Source organism: Corvus moneduloides, chromosome 4 (assembly GCF_009650955.1).
Source record: "Corvus moneduloides isolate bCorMon1 chromosome 4, bCorMon1.pri, whole genome shotgun sequence".
NCBI classification, from domain to species: Eukaryota; Metazoa; Chordata; class Aves; order Passeriformes; family Corvidae; genus Corvus; species Corvus moneduloides.
Genome location: NC_045479.1, coordinates 52,447,897 through 52,465,260, shown reverse-complemented (window position 1 = coordinate 52,465,260; position 17,364 = coordinate 52,447,897). Strand labels below are relative to the sequence as shown.

The window sequence follows — 17,364 nt, the reverse complement described above, 5'->3', positions numbered from 1 at the left end:
GAGTATACTAAGGTAAAATATGGAGTTTTCTGTTTTAAATCTGCTTCACTTTGTGATTTGTCTTAATATAAAAGTATTTCCGTCACATTTTAGTGAAGGTACTTTTTTATGAAGGAAATCTATTGATTTCTGTCAGTCAGGTTTTCCAACAGAAAAATATTTTGTCTATTGAAATCTTACATTTTTATTCTATGCTTAGGATTGAGGTGTGCGATGCAGATGTAAATATCAATGGTCCTGCTTTCCTCTTGAGAGTTTCATCTAAGCATATATAGATGGGATAAGTTTTTGCAATGAGATTTCATTGCCTCTGGAATGACCAATCCAAGTGTGCAGGAGATATTTCAGTTTTTCACTGTGAGTTTTGGAGATGCTACAAGTATTAAAGCTGGCCATCATTCTATATTTAATGGTTACTTTTTAAAAATGAAACTGCCATATATGCACACCTATAAATTAAAATCTTTTTATTTTGGAGCATATTCCTCTAAATGTCTGTGGTAGATTCAGGATAAAAAGACTTGAACCTCATAATCCAGGAGGTTTCATTCACTGAAGCTTTGAGGAGAGAATGCTGTCATCCAATTACTGTAATAGGATGACAGCAGTTTCAGGACAAGGTATAGTATGGACACGTTGCACCTCTCCTTCCTTCTTGTGCTCAGACTTGTTCATATACATTACAAAATATTACATACAAGGTAATAAGAAATAAGGAAAATTTGAAGTTGAATATTCACTTGCAGACTAGAAAGGAAGCCTTAATATAAAATTATATTTAATATTTTAACCATATGAGCATGTTCATGCATACAGGCTTTTAAAATAGGCTAGATATTTTACAGTGTTGTTTGTATGCTGTTTTCAGACAACAGTTTCTGAGAAATAGACATGTCTTATGCTTGGGAATTCAGGGCATGCGTATAAATGCTTTTGTCCTCCTTCCCTAGAACTATTAATTATTCTGTATGGAGTCTTAGCAAAATCTGGATCCTTTATAAGTGTTAAGGCCTATGTTAGGGCTTGCTATAAAGTATTATAAAACTTAGCATTCTTTTGCATGCCAGGAACATTATAAGCTGTTATTTGGGAGTAATACTTCTACAAGCTTGCTCACACAGAGGGCATTTGCAGAAGACTTTCCAAAGTGCCTATGTGCATTCTTGGTTCCTGTTAGAAAAAAGTGAACTCCTTACCAGCTCTGTGTACACTGCCAGTAAAGGGCATGTTGCAGGCTGTTAGGAGTGTTAGTGTGGAACAACTTCTCGTGAATACGGACATCCAGAAGTCACAGCTGGACAGCAGAGAGCAGTTTCAGCCACCACTGTGCCTGTCCAGATGTACTATCACATACACACAACATGTCCTAGCCTGGCTCATGTTTGCGGGTGTGGTATAAAAATTATGCCTACTCTGCTATTCATACAGAACATAAATCGGTACAAGAAGGGAAAAATGTTGGTCCTTTCTCCTGCCCTAGCCATCCTCTGGGCTGACTGCACCACTGCAACAGTTTACAAAATATAAGGGTACAGGACTACTCTCAAAACAGCCTTTTTATGCTGTTGCTCTCAGGGATGTGCTTGAACTTAGTTTGGATTGCAGTTAGTTGAAGCTGAGCTCAAACACAAAATTCAGCTGTAGATTGGAAGTAATAATTACAAGAAATCTTAGTCAATGAAAAAGGAACTGAATGCTATTTTAAAGCATTTTCTGAATGTGATAGCAGGATTTGGATCTCCACACTCAGGCTGGAGTGGCTATCTATGAAAGCCTCACCAACAAAAAAAGGGGAAGATGTCCACGTTTACCATTGATGTTGCCATAGCCAAGACTTCCTTCAATTGCATGTGGCAATGTGGATTTATGACTCAAAGCATCCATAAATTAAAATGCATAGAACTATATTGATAGTGAAACCTCCTGAACATGTTAAGTAACCAGAATTCCCAGCAGGTTTTGTTAATACAGTTTATAAATTTGTGAACATTGTAGCATTTGTTTTCATTATGTTTAGCATCTTCTGAGTCTCAGTTGTTGAAGGGTCTGTCTTTCCCTTCCTGTTACTTTCTCCCCTCACTTTTTGTCTTCACAGAAACCAGGAATGGATCTAGCAGACACCTACATTATGTTTGTTCGGCAAAACCAGGATATCCTTCGAGAAAAGGTCAATGAGGAAATGTACATAGAGAAGTTATTTGATGTAAGTAACTACACTTGCAAAGTTTTCTGGTATCACTACTACATCAGAAGGGATAAGCTGGACTTTGATGTTCAACAAGCTGTTTAGACATTCTCTGTTGATAATTTTTTCTTTTGCTCATTATTTACAAGCTTCAGCTGTCAAGGGTGGCCTTTCTTTAAATTCTGCATGAAACTTTTAAGTGCTAGAAGGCAGAAATAAAATTGGTAGAAGACTATTATTTGAAATAGTAATTTTTGCAATGTGAGTAGTTGAATTATATTCCATCTTTTGATTTTGAATTCATTAATGGAGAGAATTGGATTGGTGTGGTTTGTGAATTCCATTGTAGAACTACTTTCCCTGAATTAAGAACTTTTGCATATCACTGCCTGCTTGTGTACAGAAAGAGTATACAGATGCCAGGTACATCTGTGGGTTAGACTGGTCCTTCTGTGGAATGACTTTTATAATTTTGTTCTATGGATTTCTAGTTTAAGACTTCTATTTCTTAAAGTTGACTTTATAACCATTTATTAAATTTTCAAACTCATTTTCAAAATTCTGATCTGACTTCTGCAAGTTCAGAGTAATCTTCATCCTCAAGGTGCATGCAATAATTTCCCTCAGTTTTGATAATAACTTCTGCAGCCTTCTTCCATTCATTCCTTTGCCCTGATTCCTCATCTTTTTGTTAGAAATGATCACATTTCAGTTCACTCAAGTTCTGACCACTAATTTATGTCTAGTATGTCGTTTCCTTAATTGCCTGAAGGAGAAGCTGTAGGCAGCTGAAATAGTACCTTCTGTATAAATTTAAAACCCTACACATGTAAAATATATGTAAAATAAAAGTTATTTAATGATAAGTTTGGATCAGTTTACGTGACAATTGTCTCAGTCACAATTATATAGGAATTTGAACATGGAAAGAAGTCATCTCTAGCACTGTGAAATGGAATTTATTACAAAACTAATTCTGGAACGGATTATAGACTTTGAAATGTATTTATTTGTGTCATCTCCTAAGTATTTTAGAAAGCTTTGCTTGCAGTTTCATTTAATTATGCAAGTTACAGCAAATGTTTTCATAACAGCAATTCACAGCCTTTACTGTGACACTACAGTTGTGGCAGTCACAGAATGTCCCATAACATAGACTCTCAGCCATGGTATGTCATGTCAGTGTTTGTTGTTTGTTAGACTGGGTGGTCAAAATAAGACTTAACTCTCAGATTTTGTATTTCCAGACACTCCCAGGCATCTTTACAAAAAAAAAAAAGTATCATCTGTTTTAATAAGCTAAGTGCTAATATGTGTGAAAAGAATGATTTTATAAAAGCTTTGATGCCCTGCAGGGGTAGAAAAATTATCATCCATCCAGCTGGCACCTTCACAAAGTACTAAAACCGTATTAGCAACTTCTGCTTCAGTTTGCTTTTGCAGTGAATCTGCAAGCATATGTTTCATTTTCAAGTTTCTATTTTTTTGTTTTTCTTTGGGGTTATTTTTGCTTATGTTGTCATTTTCTGCATGTTAATAAAATTATCTGCCTAAGGCCAAGTCTAACTCTCACTGGAGAAACCCCATTGACTTTTTTGATGTAGTGGGATGGGTCTGAGTCTCAGACTGTGTCCTCAGGGGGCACTGGCCAGCGCCTGGGCACAGGCCTGAGAACTGTCAAGGGATCCTGCACACCACTGAGTCACCAGCACAGTTCCTGGCATGATTTTGGCTTACCACTTACACAAGGACAGGGCTTCAGCAGGGCTGGGTTAACATGGGTTAAGGACCTCTTCCGAATTTGATTTCAGCAATTAATCTTTTCAGCACAAGAAGGCATCTCCTGTATGGATGCAAGTTCTGATACAGCACTTTCCTTTGAGTTTGCAAACCCATTTCTGTCCTCTTTTACTCAGTAGTATACATTGTATGCTGCCGTGACCAGTGCTTGTATCTGTAAGAAAAGAAAAAAGAGGTACATGATTTGTATTTTGTGTATCAAATAGCTATTTGTGTCTTTATTTTTCTTTCTGCATGGTGGTATCACATTTCTATGTAACATCACAGTGGGAGATATAACTGACTGGACAGATGCAGATAAAAGCATTAACAAGTAAGGAAGCTCATAGGATGCAGAAATTTAAAACAAAGTCATCTCCCTCTGTTAATTCACCTTTCCTGACATTAATTCAGATTTAGAACATTATGACTGAGCAATATTTTGCACATGATTTTTGAAAGGGTTTTCTAAAATTATTGCTTTAAGAAAACCTATGTACTCTTTTTATAAATTCAAATCTATCAAGTTATATTTCAATAGAAAGAATAAAATATATTCACATTTTTATGCAAATATACTTGAAGCCATTGGACTGGCTAGAGTTGTAGATCACAGTTGATTTCCTCTTAAAACACACTCAATTAGTGTCAGCTAAGTAATCATCAGCTAAGTGAAAGATGAAAAGTACACTTTCCTGTGCTTCAGCCGGGGAAAAACCTCATCCAGAATAATGAAAAACCTGACTGTTCTGTGTGCTAGAGGTCTTAATTACAAACATAGACAGGATCAGGCCTCAGACACTATTTTAATCCCCCAAAAATGTATAATTGTGAACTATTTTTGCACAGATTTTACTGGCTTGATCCAGGGCTGCTAGATGCTAGCAGCTGTTAACAGTGACCAAGCAAACAGCATGTATATCACACGAAGTTTTGTACATAACAAAGATCATTTAAATTCAAGAACAGCATTGATACAAGTACAAATTCCTGCCAGTGAGTCACAATATGTTAAGGCTAGGAGTTGTACTGTTTTTGTTCTACCTGAGAAGTCTCAAACTGGAGAGAAGACAAAAAAATAAGTGGTGTTTTATGTGGTGCTTGGTAAGCCTGGAAAAGCAGTGCCGTGCTATACAAAATACAAAAATAAGGAGAATGGAATTTAAGCTTGTGATATGAACCCTTAAAGATGAAAGAGGTTCAAATCTCCAGTGACTTTGAAAAAAGACTGGGCTGGTAGTTTCTTCTGCAACACTTTTAAACCATTAAAGTCTTGTGCTTCAGTCCATTTTATGATCATGCAGCAGAACCAAGGTGAAATTTTTTTTCCTTCATTTCCTCTGGAAAACTCAGCTTCTTGATACATTTCGTTACTACCTCCTCCAGAAGGGCTATAGACAGTAGGCACAGCAATATGTCCGGGTGCTCCTGGTAGCATTGATCTCTCCCAGGTCAGTGTGCCACCTTCTTGTTCTCAAAAGTGGTCACCAGGTCTGAAGTCACAAAGATTTTTCACTTGGTCAGTTTATCAGAGACATGGGAATTTTTACCTTCCTTTGCAGTATGGGACATGGTCTTCTTCCTGAAATCAGCTGGGAATTTTGCTTGTCAAATTCCTTCTGTCACAGGGACTCAGGACATTTATCTCCTACTCTCATGCAGTTACAGCTTATGGTTGACGGGGGCAATGGAGAGAAGTGTTTGTTTTTGACATCACATTTCTTAAAGAGCACTTGAAATTTTTGTAGTCTGTTGCACATGATTAAGCTCTGCAGTAGCTCTGGGTTAATGTTTTAGAAACAGTATATTACTTGAATTTTATTTTTTTGTAAGTAATTTTAAAAATACTTGTTTTCAGAAAAGACAGTAAATCAAGTTGGTCAATGAAAAAATTAAATATTTAGAATATAATTACACAAACCTAGACTAAATAGAAAATATTACTAAGTATTATTAATGCCTCTTATTTATAATCTGTTTCATGGATGATGCAAGAGCATCTGTGTAGTCTATCAAAAAACAGTGCTGTATATTGATCAAAAAGTTATTATATTTTAAAAATATCCAACTATGGAATTCCCATGGGATCTGGTTCTACCTTCTCAAAATCAATAAGTGTTTTACCATTAACTTTGATAAATGCAGTGCTGTGTCCATAAACATGCCAGGTTATTCCCATTGACTAGACTTAGATTCATGTTTCTACTAGAATTTTTAAGATGGGACTAGTAAATCTTGAACTCCTGAGAATTTTAATATACATTAGACTTGTAAATTAAAAACTATTTCCTTTAAACAAAATTGGATTTTGTTGACAAACCTCTTTGAAAAGCATTTTTTTAATTTCACATAGAGCTCTGTTAAAACATTGATGCAATACTTACTTTCTGTAGTAATGTGTAGTTCCTAAGTGCCACCTGGGTAGATTCTCACTTTCTTGTACCTGTGAATTGCACATGAAGTATGGATATTCCTGTTTGAACACAGAAAAAATCATTCCGGACATTTTTGCTTCAGATTCCTTCTTGGTGTATTTGCCCTTGAGAGCACTATAAAACAGGTTATATTTGTGTCTGTTGTGGACAAATAAAAATTCCAGTTTTATTAAGACTATATATACAATGAAATCTTTATGCAATAAATGGTTGCTGCTCTGAGAAATAAAGATTGGGTTCAGAGACCAGCTTTAATGCATCAGTGTTCAGCCATTGATACAACTGGAAGGGTTTCCAATTTTTTTAGGATTTAATTTCTGGGAAAGCTCTTCCCAAGTGTACCATAAACACATAAAATAGTCAGAGTGCACATCTTGAAAAGGTCAGGACTGGCAAAGAGGTGCCCTTAGTTATCTTGTACAAGATGGCACCTGTGAGGAGATATTGGCTTTGGCCCTGGTTGCCCATCTCCTCTTGTGGTTTGATGCAGTATTCCTGTTGACTTTGGAGGGACTGCCCATGTGGGAGGACTTCCTGGAGGCTGTGGCCTCATGCATGGTAACAATTCAACAAGCTGTGTAAGAGATGTAAATGGCAGGGAACTAATACAACTGTCTTTGGAGTGCAGAAAGACTGAATGTCTTTATGAGCAGTTTAAAAGCTTAAGCACTCCAGATTTACATAGCTGGCTTTGGCTTTTGTATTTCAAAGGTTCAAATGTAATGTGATATTCTTTTTCTGTTGAAAAACTGCTTGTATTTTGTCTGGAATGTTTATTAAAGGCTAGTGGTGTTCCCATATTCCAACCATTATTTTCATTTTCCATTAGCAGCAGGGATGGACAATTCAAATTCAATGATGTACTTGAGATAATTTGAGGTCTTAATTATTCTTCAAAGATTATTGTGTCATGTACTCTGCTCTATGGCTAAAGGGAGATATGAAGTACTAATTAGACTAATTTCTGTTTGCCATCATATCTACAAGCATATATTTAGTAAATGCTTTATTCAGTTGCCTAATTTCTACAGGTTTTCTGACCTCTTACCAAAAAAAAAGTGTTTAAAAATGTGCAAATCATGGTGTTACACAGCCAAGAGGAACACTTAATTTGAGTTTTCAGTAGCACCGACTCCTTGTGCTGTTTGTGTCTACTTCAAAAGCACCATTTTTGTAGTATTTAGTATTCAACAATGTTTTTCTAGAAAACTTCAATTGTGATTTTTTTCCTTATTCTCAAATTACTTCCTGTCACGCTAATTTTAATAAGTAATCTTCACTTTTGTTGTTATGTAATTATTTGCAAGTGTGTGATTTGACAAAAGGTCTACTTGGTTAAAGGCCACATTTGAATCAAAAGCTGTGTTTGTATTAACCTCTCAGAAACGTGAGAGGACCGTGCCTAATTACTTAAAAAAATACTAAAAAAAATGGATTGTAGCTTGTTGATCTTCTTATTTCTTTGATAACTCAGAGTAATCTTCAAGAAATATGTGGGCTTCTTTCTCAGATTCTTGAAATTTGATCACAGTGCAAAATTGTCCTTTGGCACAAACCCAGAAATACACATCTTTGCATGATGCACCTGGACATATGTGGCAGGTCTGGTAGAATCAGCTAATTAACAACACAGGCTTAAACAGGCACCTCATCTGGCAGTGTAGTTAGTTGCCTGATGGTGCTCAGCAGGATTTGGTAGTGCTTTTTATTTTTCTATCCTAATGGTCTGCTGCCCACCTAATTTTGCCTTATTGTCAGCCACTACTTACCGCAGCTTGAGGCCCTCCCAGGAGGCTAAATTATTATCAAAGGATTAGGGAGATGTAGCCTTGCAGCTCTGACATTTCTGATTACTTGTCTATGCCAGAACAGTAATTAGCTGTGACTAATTAAGAAAAATGTTCCTGCCGTAGAAAACCATTTAAAAGAACTGAGAAGTAGAAAAGCAATTGAAAAGCTGAGCAGTGCTCAGATTTGCCGATGCTCTTTAGATTTTCACCAAAGTCTTAACTCATCTTTAATTACGTCTCTTATTTTATTGGGAAAATAGAAAGCTCGTGATATGAGAACCACTCTGCAGTCGTCTCATGATCTAACAGAATTTTTTGTAATTTTGAAACAGTTGTTTCTTTTTTGGTAAAAGAATTTTAAAGAAGACTGTAGGCAATGTCACTGAAAAAGTGAATTATATTGACATGCTCAAATATAGGAAACTCTTCTGCAAGATGGAAGCAACATCTTGCAAATTTACTGTTCAAAGTCTTTTTAAAGTTCACTAAATTGTTCCTGATGTTTTCAAATAGACTTGCCTCATTTTTCAAGGTAACAATCTCTATAAAAGAAAAATAATTCATTTGAAATCTGAAAAATGTAACCTCTATCGGATTTCATGTAGTGTAGAAGTTTTCTTTGATTTTTTTTTTTTTCTGGATTATGCTGAGAGAAAGAGTGCCCGCTCTTGGAGGGTGCTGATTATGCTGCTATAACTGCAGCAAAGCTCACTACTGTTGAAATCAATAGGACCACAACACACTTAAAGTAAAGCATGTGCTAAAGAGTTCATTGCTTCAGAATCAGAATATCCAGCACTTTGTAGGGTATTTTATACTGTAGCTGATAGTGTTTTCTCTAGAGAAACACAATGGCATACCACAATGACTGTATTTTATATGGTTTTGATATGATACGCTTTCACATCTTCATTTTTTATGCCGTTTTTAGTTCCTGAATTTCCATTTTGTTGTTGTTGTTTGGTGCACACAACCCAAAAAGATATAAAAATTACTTTCTCAAGACATTAAGTATCTCATAGTCCAGTGTGCATTTAATATTAATGGAATGGATGTCTGACACCTTTTTCACACCAATTCAGTCATATTACTTAAATTTTTCCAGCAGGTGAGTAAGAAACTATGAAATAGATATTCTGATACCTTGCTCAATGTGCATGGGTATAAAAGGGAAATAGAAGATTATTTTTAGGGCACTAAAACCCATAGCCTGATACTCAGAATTCCTTACACTGTCCTGCTCCCTAGTTTCCCTGGCTTGTGTGAGAAGCTCACTTTTTGGAAAGAAAAAAAGAACAATGTATAAATTGCTCTTAAAAAGAAATTTTAAATGAGTGTTACGAGTCACAAGAGGAAAAATGGGGAGGAAAAAAAGCCCAAACTTAATATTTTAAAGCCTATCTGATTTTTTTTTCCCTGAGGGGATTTTTTCAATCAAATAGAACTACAAGGGGGTTTTGCATGTTTGTTTGGGGAGGGGCTATAATATTGGGAGCTTCCAGTACAATTCCCTCATATGCATTTCTGGTATATACTATTCATTCACTTATTAGCTTAGTTAAATGCATCTATCCATCACTCACAATATCCATTCACTAAAAACAATAACAATTCTATCTAATGAAAAAGAACTCCTTCCAACACCCAGGCACAATTTAGTCCTTTAACCTTTTTATCCTGCTAGGCATAAAGTAGCAGCATCTCATTCCAGGCACTGCACTTTTTCTTCTTATCTAGATGGCTTGAAATGTGTCCAGCAACTTAATAGAATCAATTGAGCGTGGACAACTATAAAAATATAAAATAGCACTGAAACTTTAGATGAGTCTGTCAGTAAGTGTTAACTGTGGCTGCAGCTTTCACATTCTACACAGTCAAGAGAAATCAATAAGGATTGTACCATTTATATTGTCTTACCTAATGTTTGTTCACCATGAAGTGCCAGGCACAAGCACCATCTAGGGAATATTGATTTCTTGATGTACTGTAATTCACACACATATAAACAGCAGGAGGACCTTGTGGCTTCTCAAACCTTACTTGCAGGTTTGATGTTTATGCTTGTATTTCATTTGGGTCAAGCTTAGTTGAAAAAGGAAAATAAAACAAAACTCTGCCTAAGTGTTCACAAATAGACACACAACCATATTGTTGATCATATTACAAGAAAAATAGTGCCAGAAACCATAAGAATAATCTAGTTTTACTAAAATGAGTCAGGCATAACAGAAAAAGGTTGCTATGCTGCAAATCAGAATAGGTAAGGATGCTGCAGAGTGCTCTGACAGATTTGTCAGTGGAAAGAGCTTCTTCACATATTTGATCATGGGAAACTGAAGCTTTAGCACTGATTTAAATTTGCAGAAGTATTGAACTATATAGAGATGATTTCCTTTAAACAATTTTCAGGTGTTTCACTGTATATTTTCTTATTTCACATTGCATTGACTTTCTTTTGCATTATAGTGCACTCAAAGAGCAAGGAAAAAAAGTAAAAATAATGCACAGAAAATTCATCTCAAAAACCCCAACACAGCTGTAGAATCTACATAGCTGAAAGAGTGTTCACAGGCAACAGGGTCAGGGATGGAAAGGAGCAAACCAGGCACCTGCCTAGTCCAAGGACATTTCGTCCAAAGAGAAAGGGGAGGAGAGAAGCAAGAGGGAGGCAGGAGGCTGGACATCTGCTTCACATTAGGGCAACTTAGTGTAGTGCCCAATCGATGTGGTGTAAGAGAGGAGTAGCTCCAGCAGTGTGCATATCCCTGTCAGCTTCGCAGCTACATCCAGCACATGGCACTGCAGTAACATAAAGAGTAAATGGATGAGTCAGGATTGATGAGGTGGAAAGAAATGAGCTGCCTGTAAATATTCACTCAGAACTCAGAATGGTTTAAATACTGTAAAATATGTACTTGGACTCACTCCACAGGGAGCAGGGAGTCTAAGCAAAAAATTCTAGGACAAAAGCAACTAATGTGAGTGTAAAAGCTACAGCACAGATGCTGATCCAATTTCAGCCTATCTTCCTTTTGGTACTGAGATGAAGAATATTCTTACTTCAGGGGAGGGATACAGCTAACAGGAGGTCTCCTCCTGTGGTCCCTTTGATGATATCTCACTCCAGGGAGTGAGAACTCCCCAGGGAGTTCTGGATGAGTGGGAAAAAGCAGAGATGGGTGTCTGGATTACATACTTTACAGGCAGGGTGAACCCAGACCTTTAACCTTACTGAGGGCCACAAAGATAATACAAGGGCTGGAGCACTTCTCCTGTGAAGACAGGCTGGGAGAGCTGGGGTTGTTCAGTCTGGAGAAGAGAAGGCTCCAGGGCGACCTTAGAGCAGCCTTCCAGTACCATAAGGGGGCTTATAAAAGGGAGGGAGAGGGAATTTTTATATGGATATGTAGTGACACGACAAGGGACAATGGTTTTAAGGTCGGAGAGTGCAGGTTTAGATTAGATGTTAGAAAGTACTTACTCAGAGGGTGGTGAGGCACTGGAACAAGTTGCCTGGAAGAGGCTGGAAATGCCACATCCCCAAAAGTGTTGAAGGTCAGGTTGGATGGGACCTTGAGCAACCTGATCTGGTGGGTGGCATCCCTGCCCATGGTAGGAAGACTGGAACTGGATGATATTTAATGTCCCTTCCAACTCAAACCATTCAATGGTTCTATAACGTTAGACGTGCACTTAGGAAGACTGCTTAGCATTTGTACAGCTAAGTACATTTGTAGGGCTTTTAGCACTAGAGCCTGATAGCAAGAGGCAAGTGTTATAATGAGTAACAACTTGGTCATTTTGTATTATGTTAGTTTGTTTATTTTGAGGATCCAAGCTGGCTTTCATTTCAGGGTCACTCAAGTGATGTTCCCTGTTCTGTGCCTTGGAGGATGCTTGTGGATATACCCAAATTGCAGCACAACACAGTGTAGCAAGACTGACACTGTTTGCTCCACAGAATTTTAGCACCAGAATAACCTGTGGAAGTTTTGTTCACAGATGCAGTGCATATCCAGAGTGGAGCAGAGAAACTGTTTATACTGTTACTCTCGCAGTCATGAGCATCATGTTAGTACCTACTGTTCAAAGTCAGAACAGTAACATTACATATGTCCAGAAATGGAAGGAAGTTATGTCTGTCTAATTTTGCAAACTTCCGGTTTCCCAGCTTATCTGCCGTATGTGAAGAAGCCAGAAAAAAATGAAGGTCACAAACATTATACAGTAGCATAAATATTGTGAATTGGTGTTTAACAACCAATATGTAATTCAGGGGAAGATGAGTACAGTATATTTTGCATTAAAAGTGTATATTTATTTGTAAATTGGCAGCAGTTCCATAGCAACTATCCATTTTCTAATTAGAAGCCAAAAATACAAAGAAAATAACTTTCCTTCTAAAAGACAAGCTTCTCATATGTTAGATGCTCTTTGTTATTTCAGAACTATATCCTTTTTGGTCAGGAATTTCAAAGATGCTTAATATGCTTTTAAATGAGCCATGGTTTTTCATTTCTTCTCCTTACTGATTTATGAAAACTAATTTTATTTCCTTGTATCACCAAAATATCCCATCCAACAACTGTTCACTTGTTTGTCATCTTAAGTCTTTCTGAACAACATTTTTCTGTCAAGGTTTGGGTTCCTTTTTCTGTTGAGCTCCTTTCCCTTTTCTCCTGATTGCTTTGGGAGTGGCAGTGGGAATCCTTCATTCAAATAGGCAGAAAAGAGACTGACTAGAGACTAAAGTATTTCTTCTTAAGAAAAAGAAAATGCTTTCTGAGCTTCCTGGAAGGCTGCAGTAATAGCATAAAAAAAAGGAAAGGCAGAAGAAAGCCAAAGGAAGCATCCCACTGGAAGAAAGAAAAATTTTCTTCCTTGGCCGAGAAGAGTGCGTGAGGCAAGTTCTTAAATCTGCTATAATGTTTTAAAAAAAAAACCAAAACCCGGGGGGCTGTAGTGTGGGGAGGGTAGGAAAAAATAAAAAAAAAGGCAGGGGGGATGTACCCAAACAGAGTTTGTAAATCTTGGTCCTGATCCCTGTATCAGAAGAAGTATGAGTGTTGAAGCAGACGGTGGTGTCTGATTCCTTTCTCACCTCTCCTTTCCTGATACATGTACCTGTAATTTAGGCTATCAACATTTTTGCACATTCCTAAGACAAAGTTCAAAACTTGGCTTAGTGTTCCAGGCCCAGAGCAGAAAGCAAAACACGGAAGCTGGATGAAAGCCTGAGATGTTTCCAGGAAGATGCCTAGATAAATGGTGCCAAGCATTAGGAATGTAATACACTGGTGAGGTGAAAGAGGAATGTGTCAGAGGCTCTGTGCAAAGTAGGAGCTCATGAGGCAAACCAGGAGCATTACAGCAGAAATAAGTGACACAGCAATGGGAGGACTTCTGGACAAATCCTTGAATGAAAATGTAGGAAGGGACTGTAGCGAAATGGGGAATAGAGTTTTTGCATTTGACACAATATTGATTTAGTCATTTGCATTTTCCAGATCAAGGGCTTTTAAATATCTGATTTTTTTTATATAGAGAAAAAGATTCATTTGTTTGTCCTGCCTGCTAGTCCCATGGTTCCAACAAGGCCAACTCTGTGGGTTTTCCAATCATGCTAGTTTAATCTTAATTTCTTTCAATTTATCTTAAATGCAAGTTCCTAGGGGAAAAAATGGTGCAAAAGGAATAAATGTGGTGGCATCATGATGACCCCCACAAACCAGTAGTGTTCTCCTTTGTGGACATTTGCTTTCAAGGAAAAGTAAGCTTCCCAAGCTTTCCAGGTCTGATATCTGCCTACTAAAGGATTTACATTATTACTGGATAGATGCTGAAGTATATTAAAGGACAGTTTCAGCTTTAATAGTTGTATTGATTGTATTTTTATGTTTTAAATAACAGTAAAAGTAAGGTATCCTGTGGAAATATACATGAAGTGAATGTGCATGTGAAGCAGTGCTTGATCAGTGCCCATTAAAAGGAGTTACAGTTCTGTCTCAGCACAGTTACCATGTCAGCTCTTTCCCCAATAGTCAGTCCCTTTGCTATAAAATTTATGCCACATAATTCTTTTTCTTCAGTCATAGCTGTGCATTGAATCAAAAGGCGGAGAATTTTTTCATGTTTCAGAGAAATAATACAAACTTCTTTGATGTCTTAAACAGGAAGACTGGTCTCACAAAAAAAAAAAAAAAAAAAAAAAAAAAAGCCAGTAACATTAGGGTAGCTGTAAGAATAACCAGGCTACAAGTGTACTTGAAAATTCTGTTGTATCTGGAGATGATCAAAATTTTTATTTCTGCAGTCAGAGGCCAGCTAACTGACCATTTCTGCCAGCTGTCTCTTACTGGCACTACTGTAGAAGAACATCTCAATAACATAGAAATCTCTGTTGATTGAGAACAATAAAGATAAAACTCACAGACACACCAAAAAAAAAAAAAAAGAAAAAGAAAATCACCTTTGCATGGACTTCTCATGAAGGCAAAATTCTGGATTTTGGTGAGAATGTTTTTCCAGGGCTGGCACTGTAAGCTTGGGTTCTCAGAGAGTGAAACCTGGCTCAACATTTTATGTTTTGGCACTGTGATGCCAGGTATAATGAGAAACCACATCCTTGTGGGGCTGGATAACGTGTTGCAGAATGGCAGTGGCTGTCACTGGGAAGCCATGTGGAGCTGATAGCAGGATGGGAAAGCTCTGACATAAAAGCATTCTCTTCTCTCAGGTTTCCCAGCTTCTGTTCTTTAATTTTCCTGGTCACTGACAGAGTTTTTCACTGGAAATGTGACTGGAAGTGCCTCACAGACTGGTGCACATCTATGACCAGTGCAATCCAGAAAAGAAAAGACACTGAGGAGATAATTAGTTCCTCCCAGGGAATTGGTGGGAGGGCAGTACCTCACTAGTCAGACTTCTGGTCTCCCTCCATTAGAAGAAATTGATATTTTAAACAGTTCATAAATTGTGCATGTCAGGAATCAGAATTGATAGGCTGGAAAGAGAGAACAAACAAAATTTCTACATTTTGATACACTGAATTTTCTTTCTACCTGCACTTACTTCATTCTTCGAAGGTTTCTCAGACTTTCTTAATCAAAAGACTACCTAAGCCTGAGGGAAAAGCACAAATGCCTTTTCCAAAGTTGCTTCCTGGTTGCTTTATATGTTTTTCAGAAATGAAAAATATTTAGTTGCAAGCTAGATATTTTGAATATTAATTACATCTTACTTCATTTCCTGTTTTGGTATTCCTGTGTATGCATACCTTCTGATGTATTATGGTGGCCCACAGGCTGGAAAATCCTTCCCCAAGTTGGAAGGGGAAGAGACGGGCGGCGGGGGGGGGCTGCTTTCAGGGTTGCCAAGACTTTACAGCTTTCAGAAGAGCGTGAACTCATCATTGCTCAGGTAAAATTCTCATTTAAGTGGATGATATCTGTAACTAAACTTGGAAATACATCTATACCTTCTAAACTTCAGAGTATTTTCAAAAGCCTTACAAATTACATTTGTGTCCCTCATTATCTTTAACACTCAACAAAGGAAGTCAGTATGACTATTCATATTTTGCAAAAAGGGTAATAAATTAGAAACTTAAATCAGGACCTTTTTTCAGCTTTTGCTCTTCGTGTTTTTAAGGAATAACTTACTTATTTTTTCACCATTTAACATTTTTTTTAATGTCCTGAAAGTTCCTTGGTATGCTACTGGTGCTTTCTATCATAAACTTGAAGCAATATAATAGCACTGCCCTTTAATAAAAACTAGGCATTTTTGTCCTTAAATTTTAACATGCTCATGTTATGTCTTATTTAACTCATTGTTATTTTCTCATTTTAGCTTGTGCTGCATTTGGTGTACAATGTCTTCAGTGAGAAATATACTTTTTGTTACTGTTTCTGGTAGGGCAAGTAAAGCCGAAGGAAGTACAAACATCCAGTTGCTGTCTGAGTGACTAAATTCCTGATCAATAGTGCAATAAAGGCTTCTGCAGGAACATAAAATGCAGTTCCTAGAAAAGCTGTTCCCCCTGCCATACTCAGCAGAGAAAGCATTATGACGATGCCCATTTATCAAGAGCAGTCAAGGTATAGAAACTCAACGGGGTCTTGTGTCTTAGGCGTTAGGGATACCAGCCCTAGAAGGACTAAACCATTGTGTATTGCTATGTATTGAGCCTCCTTCCAGGTGGCAAACAGCTGCACCTTTTTATAAAACTTCTAAAATAAATTTGAAGTGCTTGCTTTCAGCCGATAAGTGTTATATTTAATTGAACCGTTCTGCAAATGTTATAGCTCAGGCACCCAGAAAGATGGTGAATATTTAATATATTTGTTTTGTATTTCCACCCATCAGCAGAATAATGAAATTCCTTAACTACTTCTCTTTAACTTGCCTGAAGAAAGCACGGTATGTTGCTAAATCGCTTTTCACTAGCCCTGCCGAGAAACAACTTTAATCCTTGTTAGAAAATTGCAGAGTCTGGGCCTGACAAAGAGCTCATGCCTGGCGCATTGTGAGCGCTGGGAGCGGGGCGAGGGGAGCCCTTTACAGCTGCGTGCCTCCAGCCCGCCTGAGCTGGACTATTTAGGCGAGGAGGTTTGTCAATTCCTCCTGACAATGGAACGAGTTTTTCAGTGCCTGTAGCTGCGCCGAGCCCCGTTGGGGATCAATGCTGGCCATTCAAGCTGCACCCTCTTTCATTGCTTTGGTTTGTTAATTTAAGACTAAAGGTCTGCTGAAGGGGTTTAGGGTGTTTAAGAAAGCTGATGAACTGTTTAAGAAATCTGATGAACTGAGAGCGTTTATAGCCCTGGTGTGGCAACTATTGGCACTGAGGGAGCTGTGTCCTTGTTGACCCTCTTGTTATTAAAAATGCACAAGTGCTGCGCTTCTCAATATTTCAACACTCTTTCATTGTCAATACCACCTTCTGAGCCCTTCAGCTTGTTGCTTGCTCTAAAGATCTTCTTAGATTGGGTTTGAAAACTTCACCTTAAACACTAGATTAGACTGATGTTCTGTTTTCCGTGCTCCTGTTGATTTGTTGAACCTTCCCAGGGCTGGAAAGCAAGTAGCAGCTTGATGGGGAGACGGGCTGCTAATATGATTTACCAGTGTACAGTCATGCACAATAAGTGTGAATAAATACAAGGGTCTCACA

At 37.6% G+C, this 17,364-nt stretch overlaps 1 protein-coding gene across 26 annotated transcripts in view; it reads left to right on the top strand.

Moving 5' to 3' along the window:
• Nucleotides 1–17,364, top strand: part of CADPS2 (calcium dependent secretion activator 2) — a 292,543-nt gene that overhangs the window by 267,166 nt on the left and 8,013 nt on the right. For all 26 annotated transcript variants that reach the window (XM_032105953.1, XM_032105977.1, XM_032105974.1 and 23 more), the window contains one exon: nucleotides 2,096–2,203. In XM_032105953.1, the coding sequence (XP_031961844.1) occupies nucleotides 2,096–2,203 (108 nt within the window). The remainder of the gene's footprint in view (nucleotides 1–2,095; nucleotides 2,204–17,364) is intronic.